The sequence below is a fragment of the Ursus maritimus genome (genome assembly GCF_017311325.1).
Source record: "Ursus maritimus isolate PB19 chromosome X unlocalized genomic scaffold, ASM1731132v1 scaffold_X1, whole genome shotgun sequence".
Classification (NCBI taxonomy): domain Eukaryota; kingdom Metazoa; phylum Chordata; class Mammalia; order Carnivora; family Ursidae; genus Ursus; species Ursus maritimus.
In genome coordinates, this window is record NW_024423319.1 from 88695973 (window position 1) to 88720166 (window position 24194).

The window sequence follows — 24194 nt, forward strand, 5'->3', positions numbered from 1 at the left end:
TGGTAAGCCACTTTATCCAACTAAATGAAACTCTCAGACCCTTGCGCATTATTGTTCATATTTACTTCTTCAAGAATTTGAGGCAACCTGCCTTTTGAACTTTCCCACATTGATCTCTTTCAATAGCAGCATCAAATAAGGAAAACTAGAAAATCTGAACATTGATTTGTATAGAACAGTGAAGCTTGATGAAGAGGACTTTTCCCCCTTTTGAACCACGGTAATGCTTGGGTACCTGGCGCATGTGCTGTCAGGTTGATGTTAAAGCACTACCACTTTTATGCTGTTCCCCACTCGTCTGTATGGCTTTTCCTCAACTTTGAGCCTGTTTGTGCCACTGGCCTGGGCGTCAGGATAGGGAGAATAGTCATATGTAGAGGTGATGCCATACAGTGAAACGAAAGGAACTTTCCAGAATGGTCCAGTAAAGAGTAGCGTCAAGACCAGTCGGCAACACTGCAAAGAGAGAAATTTGGCACAATTTATTAAAGACCCTTCCTAAAAAATGACAAAAGGCAGGGAGGGGCATCCTCAGAAAGTAGTATTAGGTATGTGCCCTTTTGCAGAGGATCAGTGACCGTGCAACAGGGGCATGGAGAGCCTTCCTTGGGCTGTAGAGCATTCAACCAGGTGACTTCTAACCTGCCCCCCTCCTCCTCTGATTCTGTGATTCCTTACTGAGAAATTTAGCTTGCATCAGTATTCTAATTGAGACCAACTGCAAGAAGACTCCGAGGCACCAAGTAATCAAATTGATAATGTTTTTCTCCAACTGGCTGAGCTTCAAGAGAAGCAGCAAAGCATGGCATAAAATAAAACTGCATACGGTCCTTACAACCCAATTAGTGATTACCTCTGTTCTTTCAGGGGCGATGAGTTGTGGAGTATGCTAACATACAGAATCAGATTATCATATCAGACTCTTACAAATCAGAGCGATCTTACCTAGTACCAAGTTTTACTAAATAATTACAAGGATACAGGCAATCAAAAGGCTCAGCTGAAACAGAGAGGTCTGGGTTTTCAAGGACAGCTTTCCACAGCAGAAATGCACCTGTGGCCCAGAGTAGATGAGGTCTCTACCTGAGGTTTGTGGGATCCCACACACACAGGGGAGCATTGCAGTTACGAGACGTGTCCATTGTATGCCTCAAGGAGTCGTATAGCTTCCATGACCTCCTCCAGGAAGCCGGCCATACCTCAAAGATCCTGGGTTCTATTTACCATAGGTAATCCATAGCCCAGGACATTCTCTTAAGAGCGTTTCAGAAACAAGGTCTCTTCGGCCTAGCAAGAGTGTTAATCTCTTTACCTAGAGTCTCCTCCCCTCTTTTCTTCCACCACCCTGGAAATGCAGGCTTCATAGGAAGTGAGTGGATTTCAGGCCTCAGTTCTTTCCTTCCACTGAGTTGTCTTCATTCCTGATCGTTACAGGAGATAGAGACAAACTTATATACTGTGAAGTTTCTCTGAAAGTATAGGCCACCATGATGATTCATGAAAATGAAGCTTTCTAATTAAAGTTTAGTCAGCAATTCTAGGCCATGTGGGTGGATTTTTGCTTCTCTCTTTATCCTGCTTGCACACTATTCACGTGCACAGCCTCCCAGAGTCATGACTGGGAGGGTAGAGAAAGATCGCTTTAAATCTGTAATATCTGGGGAGGAAAAAATTGTATCCTCCCCCAACACACTCCAGAGATTCTGATATGTATATATATTTGGGTCAAATAATTGAGTTCTCTGATAATTAGATTAAAATGCTCATTCATTGAGTTTTTTTCGTTTCTTAATGAGGCTTTGAGAGGAATTTTCTTCAGGCTGAAGATATATAAGTGGCTGTCTTAGTACTATGTATCCAAAGTAGTCCATACTGTAGGTATAAGCTATATCCACATTACCTAATTTAAACGTACCCACTATTCACATCTAGATGCACAAATAGGCTGTTTGTAAACCTTTGACTAACAATATTAATAACATTGTAATAATAATGACTTACCCATTGTAGCATGGTTTAGAGTTTACAAAGTACTTTCACATTTGTCTCTGCCATTTCAGGGGGCCTTCAAAGCCTCATTTGAGCCAAGAAAGGACCAAGTTAAGAACCCCTAACTTAAACAGAAACTTAATTATAGACTGCACAGGCCCAGGCAAAGAGTATATGACCACAGCCCCTTTTGTGTGCATTTGCTAAGTAAGAAAAATTGACGTGACTAAGAACGGCATGAACCGAGTTCTCTCTGCTTTAGAGCCCAGGTGTGGGGAGACGATGATAAGTATAGGAACAAATTCTGGGGTTGTCGTGGGGTCTTTTTTTCCTACCTTTCATTTGAAAAATGGAACCTTCTGATCGATCGTAGTACATGAAGTAATACACATGCCAAGGAGAGGGCCATTCATGTGAGTTTTGGTAGTAGCATACCCAAGAGGGAACTTGATAGAAATGCCTCTTGGTTGTATAGCAGGAACAGGGATTTTTTTTTTTTTTTTTTGAGTCACAAGGATACACACAAGGGTTTTTGCAAGTACTGGTAAATTATTTCATTTTTATTTAAAGTGTGAGGAATAGAAGATCTGGAAAGATAAAATTAAAAAAATACTATACAATAAGTAATGTTGCATCTGTTGCATTTCTATGTCATGGCTGGTTGGGGAGGAAAGGGGGAAAATGAAAAAGGAGGGGGGATCATCGGAAAAAGAACGATATGAAGGGAGTAAAATACAGAGGAAGAGAGGATAAGACACTCGACAGAGAGAAATGGCAGAATTAGAGGAAGAACTTTAGAATTAACAGAGGGAAGTCAAAGTAAGCTCTGAAGTAATACTGAATATACATCTTCCTCTGGTCACGCCCTGTTGCTAGTTGACCCTGTTAGCACTTTTTAAGGACTGTTCTTTAAACCGCTGACTCCTGTGTTTTTCACCTGGACCTGGGGGGAGGGGAGGGGGGCTCTGCAGACCCCTGCTGGCCATGTGATGAGTCCCACTTTCTATGATTTCGGCCCACAACAACTCCACTTTGTTACAAGATGCCCCAGCTAAAATTCAGTTACGTTGCAAAGAGAAATTGTATGCATAAAGAGGTTCTTTCCTCTTGTTTGCCCTTAAAGCTAAATGGAAATAAGGCAGAGAGCTAGCCTCTGCTGGCAGGTAAAAGGCTCCCACCCCTTTAGTCAGAATTCGTGGTGTACCTCTGAGCACTGTTCACTTAATAGCAATCCACTGTAATTCAGTAGAATTAACTGAGTGCCGGAGACCTGCTTCCCCCCCCCCATGTTTTCAGCTTGAATTTTTGATTTGCAGAGCTATTTTACTTATGAACTGTGTGAAATTCTTTTGACTTGGTTATCTTAGAAAATATAGAACACGTTATTTCTTCATGAAGCTTATAAACTCAGGGGTGTGCCAACTTTTCATTATTAAGCCTCACATTCCACCAGTCTTGTCTGCTCAAATGAAAAGTGTCCATGGACAGTGAATATGAAGGTGGGAACTACAAACTAGGGACGCTGTATATTAAATTTTAAAAATAAAAAATTTTTATTACAGTTTTAGATTTCTTTTGTTTTTCTACAGTCATTACATGAGACAGATACTGGAAGCTCTACGCTATTGTCATGATAATAACATAATTCACAGGGATGTGAAGGTAAGTCATTTTTATCACTAACTTTAACATTTATGAAGAGAAACTGGTAACAGTGATAATGATCAGAAGTGTTTCTTTAATATTCCTATAGAGAGCATCTTAAGGTTAATTTTACTTCCAAATAAACATTTATTTAACTACTTTGTATTAGAAGAGTCATACTCATTCTTAACAGGAATACTTTTATCATTTCAGTTTCCATATTCTTATTAAAATGTACATGTATTCTGAAATTCTGTTATTCCTCTTTTGCCATTATGTGTGTAAGAGAGAAATGAAAAATCCAACAAATAGGAAGACCCAAACAATATCCTATCCTAAGTTAATTGGGGGGGGGGGAGGTTGGTTTATATTGGTTATTCGGTTTATATAGTAGAAGTTCATCATATGCTTATATTTTTGTAGTGTTGCAATACAGAATAGTCACCATTTTTTGCACACAGTTTTTTAACATAATCTGAAATCATAATTAAAAATGTAATACAGTTTTGTACCTTTGGGAATGTGCATATTACCATTATTCAGTCTTTCTGACTATTTGCTCCCACTATCAAGTTCATGAGAACTGTCAGTTCCTGGCTCATAATGGTGTTAGGCAGAACATAGAGGCAGGCCAGGAAGTAAACCAGTGGGCCCTTCCAACGCCTCAAATCACTAAGAGCCCCTGAGGTCTCTCTAGCCCTATTGTCAGCTTTCTCTCTCTGGTATTTTGTTGCTGGCCTCTAACACACGGCATCTACAGACATGGGGCTCTCCTTCCCTCAAAATGTATTATCAGAGGCCTGGCTTCTTCAATGTATTTTAATGGTTAAGAAAATTAAGTAGAGTTTAGTTAAATTTTCTAGAATGTTTGGGAAATTTTAACTAAAATTTTTGGGGTTATAAGCTGAGGTAAATCAAGAGCAATTCCAAAACAGTCTAGTGGAATATCACCATAGCAAATAAAAAAATCATTGGAGAAATATACAAAATACACATTAGTTGTAAAATATCTTACTCTTTTCAAATGTGGTGATAGGAAAAGGAGATTGTTACTATTGATCCTCAGCACTGAACAACCCAATAGATACATAGCACTTTTATAAAAAAGTATTTTTCAGTTATGCAAACAAAGAGAATAAGAAGTATAAAAAAATTAAAGGAGGGAAATTGTCAATGATAGTAGCAGGCTGTGCTACTCTTCTGCATTTAATTAATATAAGAAAGTGCATATGTAAAGAGTAAAGTATATCTCCTTGTATATATTCCAAAATAGATGATAAAAATGACACTTCAAAAACTTAAAATGTATAAACAGATTCTTAGTTCATGTAATAGCACTGCGTTAGAAACACTTGGGCTCAAGAGGCAATTTTATTTTGAATTCTGTTCTTGAAGAGTAATTATATCAACATCATATAATAAATAATGATTGACAACATACTGTACTGTGATACTTTCAATAATACAGTCAGCTTTTGATTAGTCTTGGTATTTGATATGATAATCCAAAACCAAATAAAATCCCAAAGTAGTTCTATTTGAATATCGTGCTTCAGCTTCTCATTTACCTTCTGATTGATTTATTCAACAAATATTCGAGTGCCTACTTCATGCAGAATGCTGCGCTTGGAGCCCTAGAGGTATTATGATGGTCTCGGTAGGGGGATGAGGCGGTGTATCTGTTACCGACGGCTGCGGATCCAACACACAACTAGACTTGGTGACTTCAAACAACAACTGCCATTTATCTGCTCACAGTTCTGTACTTTTGGGCAGAGCCTGATGGGGACTGCTCCATTCTGTTTGACAGACTATGGGCTGAGGCAGCATGGCTAGTACCCACATAGGCTGCACTCTTGTGGCATGTCCGTTGAAGTGACCAGAACAGCTAGGAGCTTGCTGGGCCCTCTTCGTAGTCTCTCATTTAGGGTATTCCTCCCTACCCCCAGTCCTTCTTCCTTCTCTCCCTGTCTTCATGGGGCCCCCTCTCCAGCAAGACGGTGTCTCAGGGCTCCAAACAAGCAAAGGTGGAAGTTGCCAGTCCTCTTGAAGCCTAGGCGGAAAGTTGACACTGTGTCATGTTCTCTGTGTTATGTTAGTCAATAGGTTACAAGACTCAAGAGGAGGAAAAATAGATCATGCCTTCTGGTTGGAGGTGCAACATATGTGCACAAGGATAGGAACTTGTCTGTTGGCCATCTTTACAGACAAGCAAAACAAATGATTATTGTCCAAGATAGAGGGTGGGAAATACCATTAAGAGACAGAGCCGGAGAAACTTCACGGAGGTCATGTTTGAGCCTGGTCTTGAGTCATAGGGAAGTTACATGAAGACAAGAGGGCATTTCAAGGAAAGGCTCAAAATTAGTTTTGCATTGGATTTTATTAGTTTATTATCCCTAAGGCACATGCCAAATAATTTTGAGGAAGCACCCAGAAACATGCTGAGGAAGGGAAGATAGAAGTAATTCTCAAGCCGCAAGTAAGAAGAAACCACCTGAAAAGGTACCATCATCCAGTTGGCAAGTGGACTCAACACAGAGCACACATTAATGTTGACATTCGTTGTATTTCAGTGCCTGAAATCTATACGTTTTGTGTGGTAGATGGAATACTCACATTTAGCTAATCAATAATTTTGAATTTGGATAAATTTTTCTTAAGACATTCATCCAAAACTATGCATCGAGTGCTTCCTGGGGGGGGGGCACTAGTCTAAGAACTGGAGCTCTATCAATGAACAAAACAGACAGAATCACTGCCCCCGTGGAGCAAGCTGACTTCCTAGTTCAGGAAGACCAACCCTAACCAAGAGCATAAATAAGTTAACTATATAGTAGGTTAGAAGGTGAAAGGGACTGCAGGGGGAAACAGCGGCCAAAGGGATAGGGACTGCTTAGAGAAGGGGTTGCAGTTTTAAACAGGTCGTCAGAGCAGGCCACATTGAGAAGATGACATCTGAGCAAGGACTCGCAGGAGGAGAGAAGGTGGGCTGACTGATATCCAAAGCAAGAACACTCTGGGTAAAAGGAACAGCCAGTGCAAAGGCACTAAAGCAGGAGCATAACAGACCTATTTGCAGAATAGCAAGGAGGCCAATGTGGCTGGGGTGAATTGAGCCATGAGGAGAGTAGATAGGTAGTGGGGTTAGAGAGGAAAGGAGGGGAGGGGCTTTGACTTCTACTCTGAGAGTAATGAGGATTCCCCGGAGGGGTTTGGACAGACTGTGATCTGACTTTCCACGGTAACAGCAGTTCATTGCTTTGTTGGTGATACATTGAACCAGGGACTCACAGGTGGAAGTGGGGAAACAGGAGAGGAGATGGTCTTGCCTGGCTAGACTAGAGTGGTAGCAATGGAGGGAGTAAAAGCGTAGATTCAGGATATATTCTGAAGGTTGTGTTAACAAGATTTGCTAATATATAACTTCAGTAACTCAGGTAACCCAAAGTAGTTTTATTCAGGACCTTGTCACAGGAGTTTTCCAACATTGTGGTCATTATAAAACTTGAATAATGGTACATCTCACACGGCTAATAGTTTCAAATTTCAATTTGACCTGTTGTTAATGTTTGCTAATAAAGCAGCCTATTAGCTTTTCTTCACATTCAGATAGCCTATGTTCAGTGACTGGCCAGTGTGTAGATTTCATTTGTGTATAGGTTTTGGTTTCTGTAGTTTGTTTTTATCAAAGTTTTCTTCCCTTACGCTTAACTAAAGAAAATGACGAGTATTGCGATGCTTTATTCCTTTTAGAAGAATTTAGATTACTTAATCATCTGTTTCATCTCACCAAGAATATTCTCATATTCTCTCCCTTTCCTTCTCTCTCATAATCCTTGGCACTGATCCCAAAGCATTAGGTTTTTCCAAAGGTCCTGGCATTTTATTGCTTAGTAATACTTTTTTCTTAACTTGATAGGCATTTCTTTTTGAAATCATTATAATTGAGTCTAACAATGTTTGGTCATATCAAAGCTAGATTTGAGTATATGGTACCTCGTGACCTGCAGTGGGAACTTGCTTTGGAGAAGCATAAATTGCGTAAAAAGCAATTGTGTAAACCTTTAAAATTCAGGGAAGCATATCTTCACATAGTACAAGTTTCTCCCAACTCCCAAATGTCCCACACTAGTGACATTTTGTCAGGTACTTTGTTGTGGGAGGCTGTCCTGTGTATTATTGCCTCTACTCACTATATACCAATAGCATTTCCCCTTAGTTGTGTCAATCAGAAATGTCTCCAGTTGATGCCAAATGTCCCCTGGGGCACAAAAGTCACCCCTGGTTAAGACCCACTGTATAATACTACATCGTTCCTGCTTTACCTCCCCACAGGCATTAATTAAGGCACGCATGCTCATTTCCTTTTTTTTTTCTGTCCTCTTCCATTTCATTCCTCATTTTCTTGTGAGAGGATGTGAAAACTTTCATTATGTTTCATGTCTTTCTCTTTTCTTCCTCTCACCCAAAATTAAAAGAACTCTAGAAAGAAATAGTACAGTTGCCAAGGTAAATGCAAAGCCTGGCTCCTTGCCTGCCTTCTTTGGCCCTGTTAAGCATTAAGAGTCAGTGGGTTTTTCTTGTCTTCCCCAACTCTTGGAGACAGCTTTACACTTGGGCGTGGAGAGACGTAGCATTCTTAGACCTTTCTGTGGCTCTGACCTACTGACATCCAGTTTTAATAGCTGAAGTTGAAGTTACACCGCTTCTCTAAATGCAAATAGCCATGCGCACAGTCACTTTCTGTTCCGAGTGGGACCTGTGCCCAGGAGGTTTGGGGGCTTGGTGTTTAGTTCTCAGAACTGTGCAAAACCCCATAGCCAGACAGTCATAGACACTCAGCCAGAAGCCTCCACCCAAGCATTTCTGCATGTGCTTCCTTGAAATGGTTTTCCTCCTAACTGGTGAACACGCCTGGCTGCTCTCTGGTCCCCTTCTGTTCTCAGTTCCCCTTTCACCTGCGTAGGGCCAGACTTTATAAACAGGTGTTCATCACATCACACTAGTTGCCATGGCATTGTGGATTTCATACAGTATTTCTTCCCCTATAGCTCTTGGTTGCTGACATTTCTTCTGTGTCTCTTATTCCAACTTTCAAGAGGTCACTCAGATTGTATAAAGAAATTGAAATTCTCATTAAAATGAAAACATGGGGTTTTTTTTATTCCTTATTATAAGAGGCACACTGATTCAGCTTCTGCATTACTTTTGTAAGGTTGAACATAATCCACATGTTCAGCTTGAATGTGGGGTTTTAATAATTATACTTGGAAAAATCTCTTGAATTCTAAGATCTTAAATTTGTCTTGTGTTTCTAACTGCTATGCTTCTCTTCTCCCACCCCACCCTTCCAAAAAAAAAAAAATCAACTCTTTGATTTAGAAAGAAAAGAATGAGGGCCGCCTGGCTGGTTCAGTCAGGGGAGCATGCAGCTCTTGATCTTGGGGTCATGAGTTCAAGCCCCATGTTGGGAGTAGAGATTACTTTTTTAAAAAAAGAAAACAATGCCTGTGTCTTTTGCTTATTAGATGTGAATTCTTTCACTGCTGCTCTCCTTCTGAGCCAGGGCAGCAAGCATGTATGATATGGCCAAAGCGTTTTCTCCTGTCAGGTATAAAACCTTTCTAGCTGTCATAACTCTTCCCATCGGTATCAATTCAATTTGAATTTGGGGGCAGTCAGAGGAAGGTCCGTGGCATTAGACTGCGGGGTTGAAATGCTTAGCAAATTACCAGTGTCCCTCTGTGCTGCCTTTGCAGTTTGCCAAGCCAGATTTCCTTTCAGCTTGTCTTCCCACATTTGTTCTCAACAATCCCCACCCTGCAGACTGCGAGCCCAGGGATAGGCTGGGAGAGTCCTTACCAAATAAAGGAGATTGACATCTTCCTCTTCCACCCAGGAAGTAGAAGCTCTTCCAGGTTGAGTAGTCTATCCATAAGTTTGCTTGTCTAGTCTTAATGGTTGTGTTCCCAATTAGTAGTTTGAAAGCCACCTTAATGAGAGTGTGTATGTGGAAAGGATAAAAGGGAAAACAAACATTTGTCATGCCTGTTTTCTGTAGTGAAGATATCTTGTTGGCCAACAAGCCAAAATTTGGGGCTTCTGAAATTATGTTTGACTGTAACCCGCGCATTAAAAACATTGTTTTTCTCAAACGAGTGGTTGCCAGAGGGCAGGGGAGCGAGGGATTGGGTGAAATAGGTGAAGGGGGTTAAGAGGTACAAACTTCCAGTTATAAAATAAGCTAGTCATGGAGATGAAAAGTACAGCATAGAGAATACAGCCAATAATATTGTAGTAATGTTGTATGGTCACAGATGGTGGCTACACTTACTGTGATGAGCATGGAATAATATACAGAATTGTCGAATCACTATGCTGTGCACCTGAAACTAATCTAAATATAACATGACATCGTATGTCAGTTATTTTAACAAAAATTTTTTGAGCACAGTTTTTCTGAAATCCACACTTTAAAGGTAATTTAGAAAAGTAGTATTTCATATAAAATATTTACCATGACATTAAATGGCCAGTTTGTCAATTACACAAAAAATTCAACATGATTTACAGTTAAACCTGTTCAGAAAAGTATCTGTGGTATAAAGATAAATATGGTGATAATAAGCTCAGGACAGAGAATTAAAATGGGAGTTTCCTGTCAGAATGAGTAACTTAAAGAGAAATTGCATACCTCTTTTCCTGCCTTTTTTAAGTATAGGAAACTACTTTGATAATATTTTATATCTTTTACTTTAAGTTGTGGCAACGTAAAGTGATGTTTTAATAATGATTTTTAGAGGAGATATATAGTGAGGTTTAGTACTATGAGATTTAATACTGTGTCGCTTACATAAAATGAAAGCAATGATTGGACACCTCTGTTTACAGCCAGCACTTAGGGAATCACCTAGAGTTCCCAGGTCTGCCTTTGTGTCTGCAAATTAACCCACCAGAGATCAGATCACTGCTATAATAGATGTACACTGTAACATTTGAAGCCAGCATGCATTTTCTTCAGGCTTTTTTCTGAACATTTTCTTCTCTCAGTTAAGCATTGAACTAAAGGGAAGTGGAAGGGAAATATTTACTGTTTGTTTTCTATTCTGTTTTAATGAAACTTACGCAGATATGTTAGAAAAACCTCTAGTGACGTTGAACACATGGCTCTTGGGGAATCTGTACAAGTGTATTGTTTCTACATTTTTAATTCGGGAACAAAACATGCTATGAGATTAAAGGCTTGGAAGTGCTGTGTGAACTTACTTTAAACCTCTTTCCAAGCACCGAAGAAATGACCACGAAGAGAAAAAATGAGTCTTTAAGCAGTCTGTAATGAAGTAACAGGTTACCATTAACATTTATTCAACTTCAGTTTCATTTAACTATTTTTGTCTGGTTCTTATCTGAGCAGAGAAAGTAAGTACCGTGGGTGTAGAAATGAAAGCAGACTACAGCTCAAAAGGCGCTGATGATCTTTTTGGGAAAATAAAACACATTAAAAAATTTTTTTTAATTAGACTGTATATAGCACAGAGTATAGTCCCCATCATTTAGCTTCCTGACAAGACTACATGAAAGAAAGAAATGACTGAGAAATGTTTACTGTTTAAATATTTATTTAGGTATTGGAGAAAATTGGGGTGACTTATCTATGCACTTCAGTTTTTCATTAGCAAATTGGCATCCTTTATAGTGGTAATCATTAAAGTACATGCAAAGCGTATAAGCAGAGTGCCTGGCACATAGCAAATGCTTAGTGAATGACAGCTACTCAGAGTAGTAACATCATCTGATTTAGTAATAGTACCTATGAATTACGTAGTATTTTTCCATTCTACAAATGATGAAATTAACACTTTCAGAGGGTAATTTACTGAGGATTGTCTGGCTAAATAAGAGGTTCAGCTAGGATCGAACCCAGGGAATCTAACTGCAGAGCCCAGTCTCTCAACAACATTACTCTTATACTGCCCTTATTATTCATTCATCTATTTTCACAAAAATTAATTGAGCATATCTACATGCCAGGTACCGTTTGTCATTAATCACATTATTTATATTGAATACAGAGGGAAATTTACAAGATACAATGAAGATAGGCATATAATGACATCGTATTTGCTCTTTATTTTGACCAAGCTTACCCCGAATATTTAAGTATACTTATAAAAACACCAGCTTAATAAATACTGGAATCAATGAATATTGCTTCTTGCAGTAACATAAGCAGATGACACAAGATACTGTGTTTATAAAACCTTGGATTTTTACACTTGTTATTCCTATATCTAGATAGGACATAAGCGAGATAATTTCTGATTCACTTTTTTTTTCTTACTCATTTTTAAAATTACCAACAAAACACTAGCCTTGGATGGGCCCTTATATTGCAACTACAAGAAAGCAGAAAAGTCATAAACCATTTGCTGCTTTATCCTACAGTCATGACATGTTGTGTTCTAAATAAAAGCATACAGTTGAGTTTAAAGAGAAAATGGTCTCTGTTGCTTTCCTATGCAGTGAGATCCTTTCATATGCTTGATTTTTGCCTCTGAGCATCTCTGCCATCTCAACTTGCAGTGTTAGTAGAGCTGTAAAGTGAATTTTATGATTATTTCTAAAACCAAAGAGGTTTTCCTAGTGCCTGCTTTCAAGCAAGCCGTGACCTGTTAATCATGTAGTTCAATATCCCTAGTAGCCTTATAAACACTTTTCTATTTGGTGGTGGTTTCTATTCAGAAGTCAACTATAGGCTTGTATATGTGGGGAGTCAGATTTTGCAAAGAGATTATATAGTGTCTTTTTGAACGTTTTATCTAAAAACAGAAATATAATGGGGTCTGTGCTACTTCTGGCTGATGCAAGACAGGTGAGGACATTTTTAATTTCAATTAAATAATTCAGTTGCTGACAGTTCTCGCTTCGGTGTAGAACATAAAAAATGGGTTTAAAAATGCTATATGGAAGGAAGCAAACTATTAGTAGAACCTGGATGACCAAAAGATGCCTTCTCACAGAACTGTAAGTCAGATCTTTCTCTATAATGGAGGTACAGGTCCTTATTTTTCTCAGATGGCTGACAAAAGAGTAGTATGATGTTAGTACGATTAAAAATGAAAATCCGATAAATGTGGTTCCAATGAGGCCTGCGGTCTGCGAGATCACGGCTCCCAGTTCCGTCTGCCGGTTATAGCACACACTCTCCTCTCCGTCTGTAGCCTCTACAACTGAGTAGTATATGATAACTGGAATAATTACGCCTAGTACGACTCCCCATATGTAAACACACAGTTTTCTAGCAAAGTTGGGCTGGCGAAATTTTTTCAGTAAATGGCCATAAAATACTTTCTCGTAGCATGAAGTGGTCTCTTGTACTGAATCCTTTTTCATTAAGGTTGCATAGCGGCTTATGGCAATCCAACTTAAAATTAAGAGGCTGACGAACATACTTACATGCATGGATAGAGTTCCCAAAAAATTGACCACCGTGCATTGTGCAGATCGATATTCCCATTGAAAACCTTTCAGGAAATAGATACCCATGAAAGGCATGGCACTGCACACAAGTAAGTTTGCAGTCACGAGATGTGCTAGGTAGATGTGCGTTGATGTTTTCTTGCCTATTTTTGTTAAAAATACCCATTGAGAGAGGGAATTTCCAAAGAGACCAATGATACAAAGGAAGGCATAAATGATAGGCAAAGCCATGGAAGAGATCCTGGATGGTTGAACACATGTTGAGTTGTTACTCATTTATATCAGATTTTCTTGCAGTTTTGTCCAGGAGCTAGAACAGAATGGCATATAGTTAATATTAAAATTATAGATGGTATTTACTGAATAGTTTTTTAAAAGCATTGGGTGAAATAGTCATGTAAATGTACTGAATGGAAAGGGGGAGTATAGATGCTTTCTCACCTTTTCTAATCACAGTCGTCCAGTGAAAATAAAAGTAAGACTTGATTATGGATAGCACCTTTGTCTAAAAAACAATTTGATACAAATAGTTAAAGGCCTGAGATTTATCATTCTTTGATTGGTTTTTTGCCTAGAAAGGTAATTAAAATACTTTAAGGCACGTGCAAGCAATACATGCAGGCCAAAGGAAAGTGTTGCAGAAGTATTTTGTGGCCACCTTCATAGAAGACTGATTTTTAATTATCACCTTAATTGTACATAAACTGTACATAAATACTTTTAAAAATGGTATCTTTTCATGGTGAAGTTAAAGCACCTCTCTATAATCTGGTACCATTAGCATAGTCTCATTTAGTATTTCAGAAGTAAACTTAGTCCTACACAAACAAATACTCAGACCAGAACCTGAATCGAACAGAAGGGAGGTATAGTGACCAAGGATAGGCCCCAAAATCCCAAGGTCTTTACCAAAAGGCATCAGTAATTTTCTATTTCAAATACTTAATGTTAAACCGCCATACTTTAATTTTTTTTAAGTTTTAAATTCTGTGTCAAAACCGTAGCTGCTATGCTTGTTGGTTAGAGTGCCCTCATGTATCTTTGTGTATAATTTTAGTACCTTGGTTTTTCAGAGAATATGATTTTTTTAGAAGATATTTTAATCACAGCATAAGTGCAGGCACGGTTTCTGCTTTTTTATGTCTTACTTTTGTTTTTAAGTATTTTTTTGTAGTAATCTCTACACCCAACACGAGGCTTGAACCTACGACCCCGAAATGAAGCGTCACATGCTCTTCCAACTGAGTCAGCCGGATGCCTGACTTTTTTTTTAAATCTTTTTTTTTTTTTAATCTTTCTTTTTTTTTTTTTAATCTTTCTTGCATCGGATGGTACACATGAAGTGTTGAAGAGTCACATACAAACTCTTTTTCATTATTTTGTTCATTCCTTGTTTCTTTCAGGTGGGAATAACAAGTTTTTGGATTCTGGTCAAGTAAGAATCATGAGCTCTATTCAGAACATGCCACGTTTTCTCTGTGTTTATCACCATAGCTTTCTAGGTACCACATTCTCTTTTATAAAAATCTAGAGTGGGGATTCTTTAAACCTTTTTTTTTAAGATTTTATTTATTTATTCGACAGAGATAGAGACAGCCAGTGAGAGGGAACACAAGCAGGGGGAGTGGGAGAGGAAGAAGCTGGCTCATAGCAGAAGAGCCTGATGTGGGGCTCGATCCCATCACGCTGGGATCACGCCCTGAGCCGAAGGCAGATGCTTAACCGCTGTGCCACCCAGGCGCCCCACTTTAAACCTTTTTTAAAATCACATTCTGTCTTTTGGTAAACACAAAAATGTTACCACACATCTGCCTTCTGAGGTGCCCCCAGCTCCTCAGAACTATTTCACTCTCTTCCCCTCTTCAGAGTCACCATTTCAAGTTTTGCATCATGGATTACAGAAATAAAGAGGGTTTTCTGTTTCCAAATACAATGTTATAGTTTTTAAATAATTTTTTAAACCAAACAATCCCCACACAAGGACTTTGAAAGCTTGAGGGCTGTACAGTGTCTCTAGATTCAGATATGGAGACCCTTCACTAATGTCTGCCAGTGTCTATCATTTTATTTCTTTGCAATTTTTATTTAGAAAACTGTCTAGATGCTTCAGAGCGAGTTTGTATCTGAATCCAGTGCAGCCTAGGAAATTGGAATCTGGTTGCAGTTAGTGTACTACCAGTTCTAAATACGTAAAGCCTGATCTGTACCTTGACTGATTTAAAAACTAGTCAGAGAGTGAAATAAGCCAGTTTCTTTCCTAAGAAAAATTTATTCGATCCAAGTAGATTTTAATATAAGAAATGGAGCTTCTGGGGTGCCTGGGTGGTTCAGTTGGTTAAGTGTCTGCCTTTGGCTCAGGTCATGATCCCAGGGTCCTGGGATTGAGCCCCACATCGGGCTCCCTGCTCAGCAGGGAGTCTGCTTCTCCCTCTCCCTCTGCCCCTGCTTGTGCTCGATAGCTCTCTCTCTGTGTCAAGTAAATAAAATCTTAAAAAAAAAAAAAAAAGGAAAGAAAAAAATGGATCTTCCTTTTATGGTGATAGTAAAGAAAAACACTACCTCTGCCTTGTGTAGATAATGCATTAAATACTAAAATCTGAAAAGGTAATAGTGCTTCTGTATTCACAGATCGTATTCCCCTTGTTTCAAACTAGCCCACCTCATATGGCATCTGCCATCGCCTATCACTGTCACCTCGCTTTGCTATTTTACACTAGCAAATACTTCCAAACAAAAAGGAGGGGGAAAGTCTCTGATGATCAGTTTTCAAAATTTAAACATTTTAGTTCTATTAGAGTTTTTATAGAGTTTTAAGCTAAAAGTAAGTGATCAGTCTTACCTGCACAAGTAGTTTACACCAGTCAAGGCTCTGTTGTTCAGGGCAGGGGTGCTAAATTTTAGACTTAAAATTCTCCGACCATCCAGGATCTTTCAATTCCAGCCAGTGTAACCAGATTCTTGCATGACACCAAGTACAGTGGGGGAAAAAGGAAATTAAACAGAGTATTGAAGAAATTCAATAGTTATGGTAAATGTAGCAACTACCTCTCAAAAACCTCATTTCTCTATTTCTGTGGTGGGAGGAAGTTGGTGGACAATATATATATTGTACTTCCTTATGATCATTTCATGAAGCAGCTCTACCTCAAGTAGCTTTATATTAGCATGTTTGGCTGAAGTTAAGTTCAAAGGTTTAGTCCCCATAGCTAGTTTTATCCTTCACCGTGGTAGAGGGAACCACTTCATAGTCACCAAAGAAAATATTGGTACAGACTTGTCTGTAGAGTCGCTTGTGGACGTTATATTTGCAGTTCATCTTTATCAAGAATAAAAGGAAACAAAACCCAAAGTTTTCTTACCAGTAGCAGCTTACTAGAATTAGGTATCATAGAGCTAGAATAGAACTTCATGATCATCTATGGGTACAGACCCTTCGTTTTAAGGATAAAAAAGTGAGACCCAGGATGCCTGGGTGGCTCAGTTGGTTAAGCGTCTGCTTTCAGTTCAGGTCATGATCTCAGGGTCCTAGGATCGAGTCCCGCATCAGGCTCCCTGCTCAGTGGGGAGTCTGCTTCTTCCTCTGCCCCTCCTACCCATTCGTGCTTGCCCCTCCCCCTCGCAAAAATAAATAAAATCTTTAAAAAAAAAAAAAAAAAAAGAAGTGAGACCCAGAGCAGCACACTGTAAGTACAGACTGCACTCAGGGATTTGTGTCCCAACTTGGTTACAAAGTGAACTAACCGGTTCTACCTCCAGCTGCCCTGGGAGCCCCCATTCAGATTCAAAGTAATGTACATTGTTTGGAGCATTTCATAATGGATTTGGGGAATCCCGGAAAGTGCCAGAATCTGAAGACCAAATATTCCTCATAAAATGGATAGTTACATCATGTTATAAAGAATCCAGTTTTATATATAGGATTGTTGAATGAGTCTACGATCTAGTAACAAAAGGAAAGCTCAGTGTGCAGCTGAGGAGCCAGACTTGCTTCACATGCAAGTGAAGTATGTATGGTGAAACCACCGGGAGGGAGTCTGAGAATGGGAACAGAAATCTAATTTCATCAAACCTGCGCACTTCAAGTTATCAGTAAATCTTCATTTAAAATTAATAGAAGGACCTTCACATCTCACAGCCAGTCAATTCCTGCAGCTTCTCCCACCACCACCACCAGTAGTCGCCATACTTATTGAAAGCTTATTATGTGCCAGCCATCCTGGTCTGTTTTATGTGTCTTATTTCATCTTCACAAGACTGTGTGAAAATAAATAGTATGAAATATATTATAATAAATATATATTATATATATTCAATTTAAAGGTGAGGAAAACAACCTCAGGTCACATAAGTTGCGTAAGATCATGTAGCCATCTGTCCTCACAACATGGTGACTGGCTTACATACACACACACAAACACACACACAGCAAATGATTCAAGAAAACAAGACTGTCGCCGCAATATCTTTTTTTTTAAATCTACCCTCTTAAGTCAGCACTGTCACTTCTGCAGTATTTATCTTGGTCACACAGAGCCAGCAGTGATTCAGTATGAAGAGGTAAATAGCAGGAGGTGATGATTATTGGGAGCCATCTTGGAAACTGGCTACCACAGGATGTCAGTCAACCTTTGGACCAGGGAAGAGTCAAAAGTACTTCTTAAAATGATTGTCAGGCAACTAACTGATCATTTATTGAGCAAGAATGCCTGGATGGGTGTACGTTTTGGCATTTCTTCCTGTCTCTTGATTTTAGTGCTCTGTATTAAACAGTGTGATTCATTTAATGAATGTTTATTGGAGTTCCTACTATGTTTCTAGTGGTGTGTGGAAGTCACAGAAGGATATTAGCCACAAGCTAACATAGGGTCTGTGGAAATTCAAGAGCGATTCCACAAGCAAGCCAAGAATTCAGATTAATACTGTGATGTGTGATACAGACTTTAGATGCTTTACAAATTAGAAAAAGGAGAAAACCGTGAATCATAATGGTTCTGGAAGGCCAAAGGAACTAGAAGGAAAGAGAACACATGCTAAGCTATAATTCTGTGCTAGGTAGGGGCTGGGCAGAGCATTTTACATAAAAGAGCTCTAACAGTGGGTAGTAGAGGTCCCATTTCACACGTGAGGAAATTGAGTTTGAAAGAAGTTAAATAGCATGCCCAAGGCGACACAACTGGTAAATTAACTTGAAAGCGTGTATATTTATTTTTTTCAATCTCATCCTCTACCTTTGAAAGCGGAAATAATTGGCCTTTCTCGAGGGTTAGTTAGTTGTACCTGGTGGTACTTACGGTAAGTAAACTGGGGTCCAGTTTAGAATACTTTTCACTTTGTTCAAACAGGGTTTCCTGGCCTATGCTCTAAGGTAGCAGAATCGACTATGGGAAGAATCAAGCCCAATTTCTAATCTTTGGACTTCATGCTAAGTTGTATCCCGTCATTAGCACTATAAATTCTTTATGGGGTGGTTTTTTAATTCCTTAACTGAAATATAAGGAATTTTCTAAGAAATGCTACAACTGGAAGAAAAGTATAAATGTCAGAGCATACAAAATTAACCAAAATATAACTTGTCAGGTGGAAATTTCGAGGATTACAAGTGCTCTGTACAAGTGGCCCCCTTGGACTTTTCTCACTCAGGCCACCAGTAGTTCTCTTTGGTTTCTCATTCATCTTTCCCTTCCATGCCCTCTGCTATCCAAGTGCAAATGCTCTTGTCCAACACTTCTAATTCCTTCCTACATCATCCGCCAAACACTGATCTCCTGGGTGTTCTGCTCTGACCCTTATGATTTACTTCTCGAGGTGTTAGAGTAGTTCCCCCGGAGTATAAGCCCTGCCTTTTGTTAAGTTTCCTGCTTTCAAGATATTTGTGTGAGTGTCAAGTGAATGTTTTTCACTCTGGCCCAGGAACTCATTTGGTGTCGTTCAGGAAGAATGGTTCAGAGGGCAGGCATGTGGTCATTTATTCTGACAATCTGTGGTGAGCTGTGTACAGCAAGGGTACATGAAACTTTTCCTGACTCACGTGGATTATAGGGGTCAGAATTAGAGTCCTTTATCAATTTCCATCAGAGCCAGAACCCAGAGGACACAAGACACATCACTCATACCTGAACCTTACTGCATCAACTAGACAGTTATTTTAGGCTGGTGTCTAAACTGGCTGCAGTTAGCCTTTTTGAGTACTTTTTCTGACCAGTCAGGAGTTCGGGGCATCGGGAGGCCTGTGTGCAGAAAGAGCAGACAGGCCTCACATAGTCTGTGTTAGATAGAGCATCGCATTCAAAAGATAAGTGGTTCTCCAAAAGGGGGAGGGGCAGTGGAAGCCTTTTATCCAGTTCAGTGCACACCCGAGGCAGTGGTTACCTTTAGGAGGAGTGAAAGACAGACCTGTTACTCAAAGCTGTGGTTTGTTCAAGGCTCGCTGAGCCCCCTGCTCCCTTCAGGATGTGGTGTCTGGCCACAGCCCCATCTCCACTGCACTGCTCACAGGTCCTTGCTGCTACTGCGAGCAGCTGTACTTACGGCTGTCCCACCCTTAATCAGGGTTTCAAGAACTTCTACTTTGAAGAGCTGATTTCTCAGCAAATCGTGGGAGTATCTCCCTCAAGAACTATTTTTAAAACAGCAGAAATTACAGTCCAGAGTTTGAAAGTTTATAATCATGCAGAAAAGTGATTAGCTTTGTAAGAAGGGTCCAGTGACAAAATGTAAAGGGACCTACTAATCAAAGTTTCATTATACTTCACCTTTGGCTTTGGCTTTTCATATAGGTTTGCATGCACCAGATAGACATGGTCTTCTAGAATTGCACACCACAATAACACTGTAGCAGTCTTGGTGGCAGTCGTAAGAACTGGAATGCCCTCTGAGGCGGCAGAGGGAAGTAGATGGGAAATTAGGTTTAGGGAAGGGAAGAAACTTCAGCATTGGATTACATGAGGCAAAAATCTTTTTGAGGACAGTCAAATTTTGAATTTCAACATCTTTGAGTCAGTTAAGTTTAATTCATTCATATCCTGCTTCAGAACCTACTATTTTTTTTTTTAAGGTTCTTTGAGGGGCGCCCAGTCGGTTAAGCGTCTGCTTTGAGCTCAGGTCATGATCCCAGGGTCCTGGGATAGAGCCCCACATCGGGCTTCCTGCTCAGTGAGGAGTCTGCTTCTCCCTCTGCCGCTCTCCCTGCTCGCTCGCTCTCTCTCTCAAACCTTTTTTTAAAAAGGTTCTTTGAAAAGCCAAAAGTAGAAAAATTTCTGAAAATGAAACATTTGATGATAGAATTCTAAAAATAACTTAGGCCATCATATTTCCTGGGTTCAAGATATATCCCTACACCTCTGTCCTGGGAAACAACACCTCAGATTGCAGTGAGATTTGGGGAACTGAAAAGGCATCCTACATCAGTTCCCTGGGACTCTCACCACTGTCCGTTTCTTCCCAAGACCAAGGTTTCCTGGTCAGTTTATTACCAGTCATTTCTTTTGGATTTCTAGATACAGTTTTCTTGAGTTTAAGTCCCCTGCTCGATGTCACTTCCTCTCCTTATTCAAGGGGCAAAAAGAGAGATGTGAAGGGAAGGCGAGGGACAGTTGGGTGGCTGAGGTCTTACCTCCTGTATTGTTAGTATCTAGGTTCAGTTTCTCTTATTAAGAGCCCCAAGTACTGAAGTATCGAACTTTCCCGAGAACCGCTTTTAGGAAACTTATTTATAAATGGCAGCCACTGAAGTGCTTTTTATATATATTCAATCAGTTTTTAAAATATCTCTGATCTAGATACTATTCTTTTTTTTTAAGATTTTATTTATTTATTTGACAGAGATAGAGACAGCCAGCGAGAGAGGGAACACAAGCAGGGGGAGTGGGAGAGGAAGAAGCAGGCTCATAGCAGAAGAGCCTGATGTGGGGCTCGATCCCACAACGCCGGGATCACGCCCTGAGCCGAAGGCAGACGCCCAACCGCTGTGCCACCCAGGCGCCCCTGAGCTAGATACTATTCTAACTACCATTTTCTAGATGAGATTTAGGCCGACAGAAGAGAAACAACTCGCCGATGGTAATAGAACTGCTATAGCGTAGGGCTTCGATTTGGACTCGGGCAGTGTGACTTCAGAGCCCATATTCTTAGCTGCCACCAGAATCTGGTTTATTGTGTGGGGTAAGGTGACCAAGTATTCCCAGTGACCAAAAATGTATCTCACTTTTATACCTGTGTGCAGTTTTCAACCTGGAAGTTTATTAACTCCTGCCAACTCCCCATTGTAGAGGTACCTTTTTCCCTTTGTAACGTGGTAAGTAATCAGAGGGTCCTATTTTGAGACTATGTATTGTTTACCTTTCACTCAGTTGATTTTAGCATTCATTGATGATCCTTGCCTAAATCAGTTCTTACCTTGGAGGCAAGATATATCAGATTTGAAGCAGTCACTTGAAGGCATCACTCTAAACAGATCTTGGTGTCGAGATAATTCTCAAATGGTGCTATCTGTGGCATGGCTTCTAATATTACCATATTTTCTCTTCTTCCCTGTCCTCCATCAAAACCCAGCCTAAAAGGTATCGTTTTAATAAACCAACAAATAAAGCATTGAAGCCAGGAAACATAAGTTCTCTGGAGTGCCATACCTCCAGAAATACCTGGTAGAGAAAATTGGACAAAAGAAACGGCAGTTAAATGCTTGTGCGGGAGTCTGCAACTCATGCCTTTGGCGGTGCTGTGGCCAGCAGAGGGCAATGTATTACCAGCCCTCGTTAAACCTCTCTTGCAATTAAAGGCTGAAGCAGAAGCTGCCCATGTTGCTCTGTTTTCCAGCTAGAAAGTTAAAACCATTTAAAAGCTTGTGTTTTTTTTTAAGTTCTAACAGCATGATAAACATCATTATTTTGCTAGCTGAAAAACATTTTAAATGTGATAGAGTAAAAGTAATTGTATGGACAAGGATTTCTATCCTTAAGATGAAAACCCATTACCACGCCTCTGCCTTTAACGGGATATGTCCTTTGGGGACCTTTTTGTTTTGTACCGGTGATTATCACAAGAGTTGCCTTTGTAAAACACTCACAACTACAGTCATCCTAGCAGTAAAAAGAAAGGCTGACATTTTAGTATGTGAAAGTTGTAATCATATCGTCTAGTTTTATTTAGCTTTTTTTTTTTTTTTAAATCACAGCAATTCTTGGACATAGTTTTTAAAAGTCACAGAACACTGAAAGGCTTGTAGTGAAAACATGTCTATTAATAAATATAATTTAAAGCAAATTTCAGCTAATGAAGAAAGTATAGGAGAAGTCGCTGTTTTCTTCCCCTGTACAAGTCCTTCCTCCTATTGGCTTAATGAACTCTGCAGATCCTTTCATTTAAGAAACCCCCTAACCAGTTGCCTCGTTATTTCCTTCTCTCCATCAGGGGGGAGCATATGCTTGTTTTTATCTCCGAGAACACATGGTTTGCTTAAATCTTTAATAACCCTGCCACTCCCTACCCTACGCTGGCTTGGAAAATAGGTATCTCTCTCTTCCTCACACACACAGCTTTCAAGTAAAAGAATTAAAGGCATTGTCTCTCTTGTTAATGAAATTACTTACTGTATTCATTGTTGCCTTTTTAGAAATAGTACGCATACTTTTCGTTTGTATTTTATATGCATCGCTTATCTCTTGCTGCACACCAAACCACCCCCAGACTTGGTGGCTTAGGAGAACAGCCATTTGTTCACTCTCAATTTGTAGTTTGTTCTGGGCTCAGCTGGGCAGTTCTTCTGTCAGTCTCACCTGGGGTCATTCATGCAGCTAGGTAGCTTCTTAGTCAGCTGGCAGCATAGCTGAGAATCGGTGGTCCAAGATGGCCTCACTCTTATGTCTAGAGCCCCAGCTGGGATGGTTGGGCAGGCTGAGCGTCTCTCTCCATGTGGTCTTTCTACTGGGTTTATTTATAATGTGATGGTCTCAGCCTTCCAAGAGGGCAAAACCGGAAGCTGCAAGGCCTCTAAAGGTTTTGCTCAGATGTCCTACAACGTCCACCACCTTTAATTGGTCAAAGCAAGTTGCAGTACCTGCCCAGATACAAGAGGTGGGCAAAAGACTCCACCTCTGAATGGGAGGAGCTGCAGAGAATTTTAATGTACCATCTTTAATCTACCACATTTTTTTAATGTGCTTGCAATAATAATGTTTTAACGAGCTTTTTATCTTTCCCTGAAAGTGTATCTGCATTGGCTCTTTCCTTGCGGATTAATATAGTATGTGTACCTCAGAGTTCATGGCTTCTTCAATATTTCAAAAAAGAAAAGTTGAGGTTATTTGCAAAGAGGTCCCCACTGTGTCCCGCTTAGGTCTTGGAGCTATCATTTTGTTTTGATTATTTCTTATATTACGAAGTGCGTCAAAAGTATCATGAATCCATTCTGTTTCCCGAATGTTAACCTAGCTTTTCAGTAAAACTAGAAGAAAAGTCTGTGTTCTGCTAGTGTGATCCTGAAAGCTGGATAAATTCATTTACCTTTCGAATACCAAAGCCTAGAAGGATGTGGGAAGACAATTAGTCTAGCTCACCCCTTTGGTAGCTCCCCACTACCACCACCCCCATGCTGGTTTGTGCTCACTACTCAAGATTTCCTTATTTGCAGGATCATAAATGAAAACTACCAGAGCATGAGACCTACATTTACTTACTTAGCTGATTCCTCTCACTAGTTGCCACATATATTTGGAACTCTGTAATCAGTCCCCAACACGAGCTGACCTATGTGTTCCAGTGTTTTTCAAGACTCACTGGCCACAAAGGGGAACTGAATATGAACATGCATGCAAACCTCATCAGTTCCCTTTGCAACCAGCTGAAAGTTGTTTTTAATATAGAGGAAACTGTGTTTTTTTTTCTTGTGAGTACAAACAATTTCCAGCATTTCTGCTTCTGACAGATCAGGGGACACACAAGAGAAGACCACACTAAATTGTGAGAAAGGCAGTTTAAAGAGAAAGTAGGAAAAGAGCAAAATTTGAATTGAGGAAGAGAAAGAGGTGCTGCTCTGTACAGGAAAGGAACAAAGCAGAGGTGGCGGACTGGGGTACTAGAAA

General features: G+C 39.8%; 2 protein-coding genes across 4 annotated transcripts in view; one reads left to right on the forward strand and one right to left on the reverse strand.

Annotated features, from left to right (window-relative positions):
- CASK (calcium/calmodulin dependent serine protein kinase) overlaps nt 1-24194 on the forward strand; it is a 352166-nt gene that overhangs the window by 163580 nt on the left and 164392 nt on the right. For all 3 annotated transcript variants that reach the window (XM_040632797.1, XM_040632783.1, XM_040632789.1), the window contains exon 5: nt 3579-3651. In XM_040632797.1, the coding sequence (XP_040488731.1) occupies nt 3579-3651 (73 nt within the window). The remainder of the gene's footprint in view (nt 1-3578; nt 3652-24194) is intronic.
- Nucleotides 10963-14679, reverse strand: GPR82 (G protein-coupled receptor 82). Its single transcript, XM_008708719.2, has 2 exons — nt 13558-14679; nt 10963-13426 (listed from the first exon to the last, which is right to left on the reverse strand). Exon 2 carries the CDS (start codon nt 13390-13392, stop codon nt 12382-12384), a length of 1011 nt encoding a protein of 336 aa, XP_008706941.1. The 5' UTR covers nt 13393-13426; nt 13558-14679; the 3' UTR covers nt 10963-12381.

What these genes read in the sequence shown, in the direction of transcription:
- GPR82 (XM_008708719.2), bottom strand. Translation starts at nt 13,392, where the DNA reads ATGAGTAACAACTCAACATGTGTTCAACCATCCAGGATCTCTTCCATG.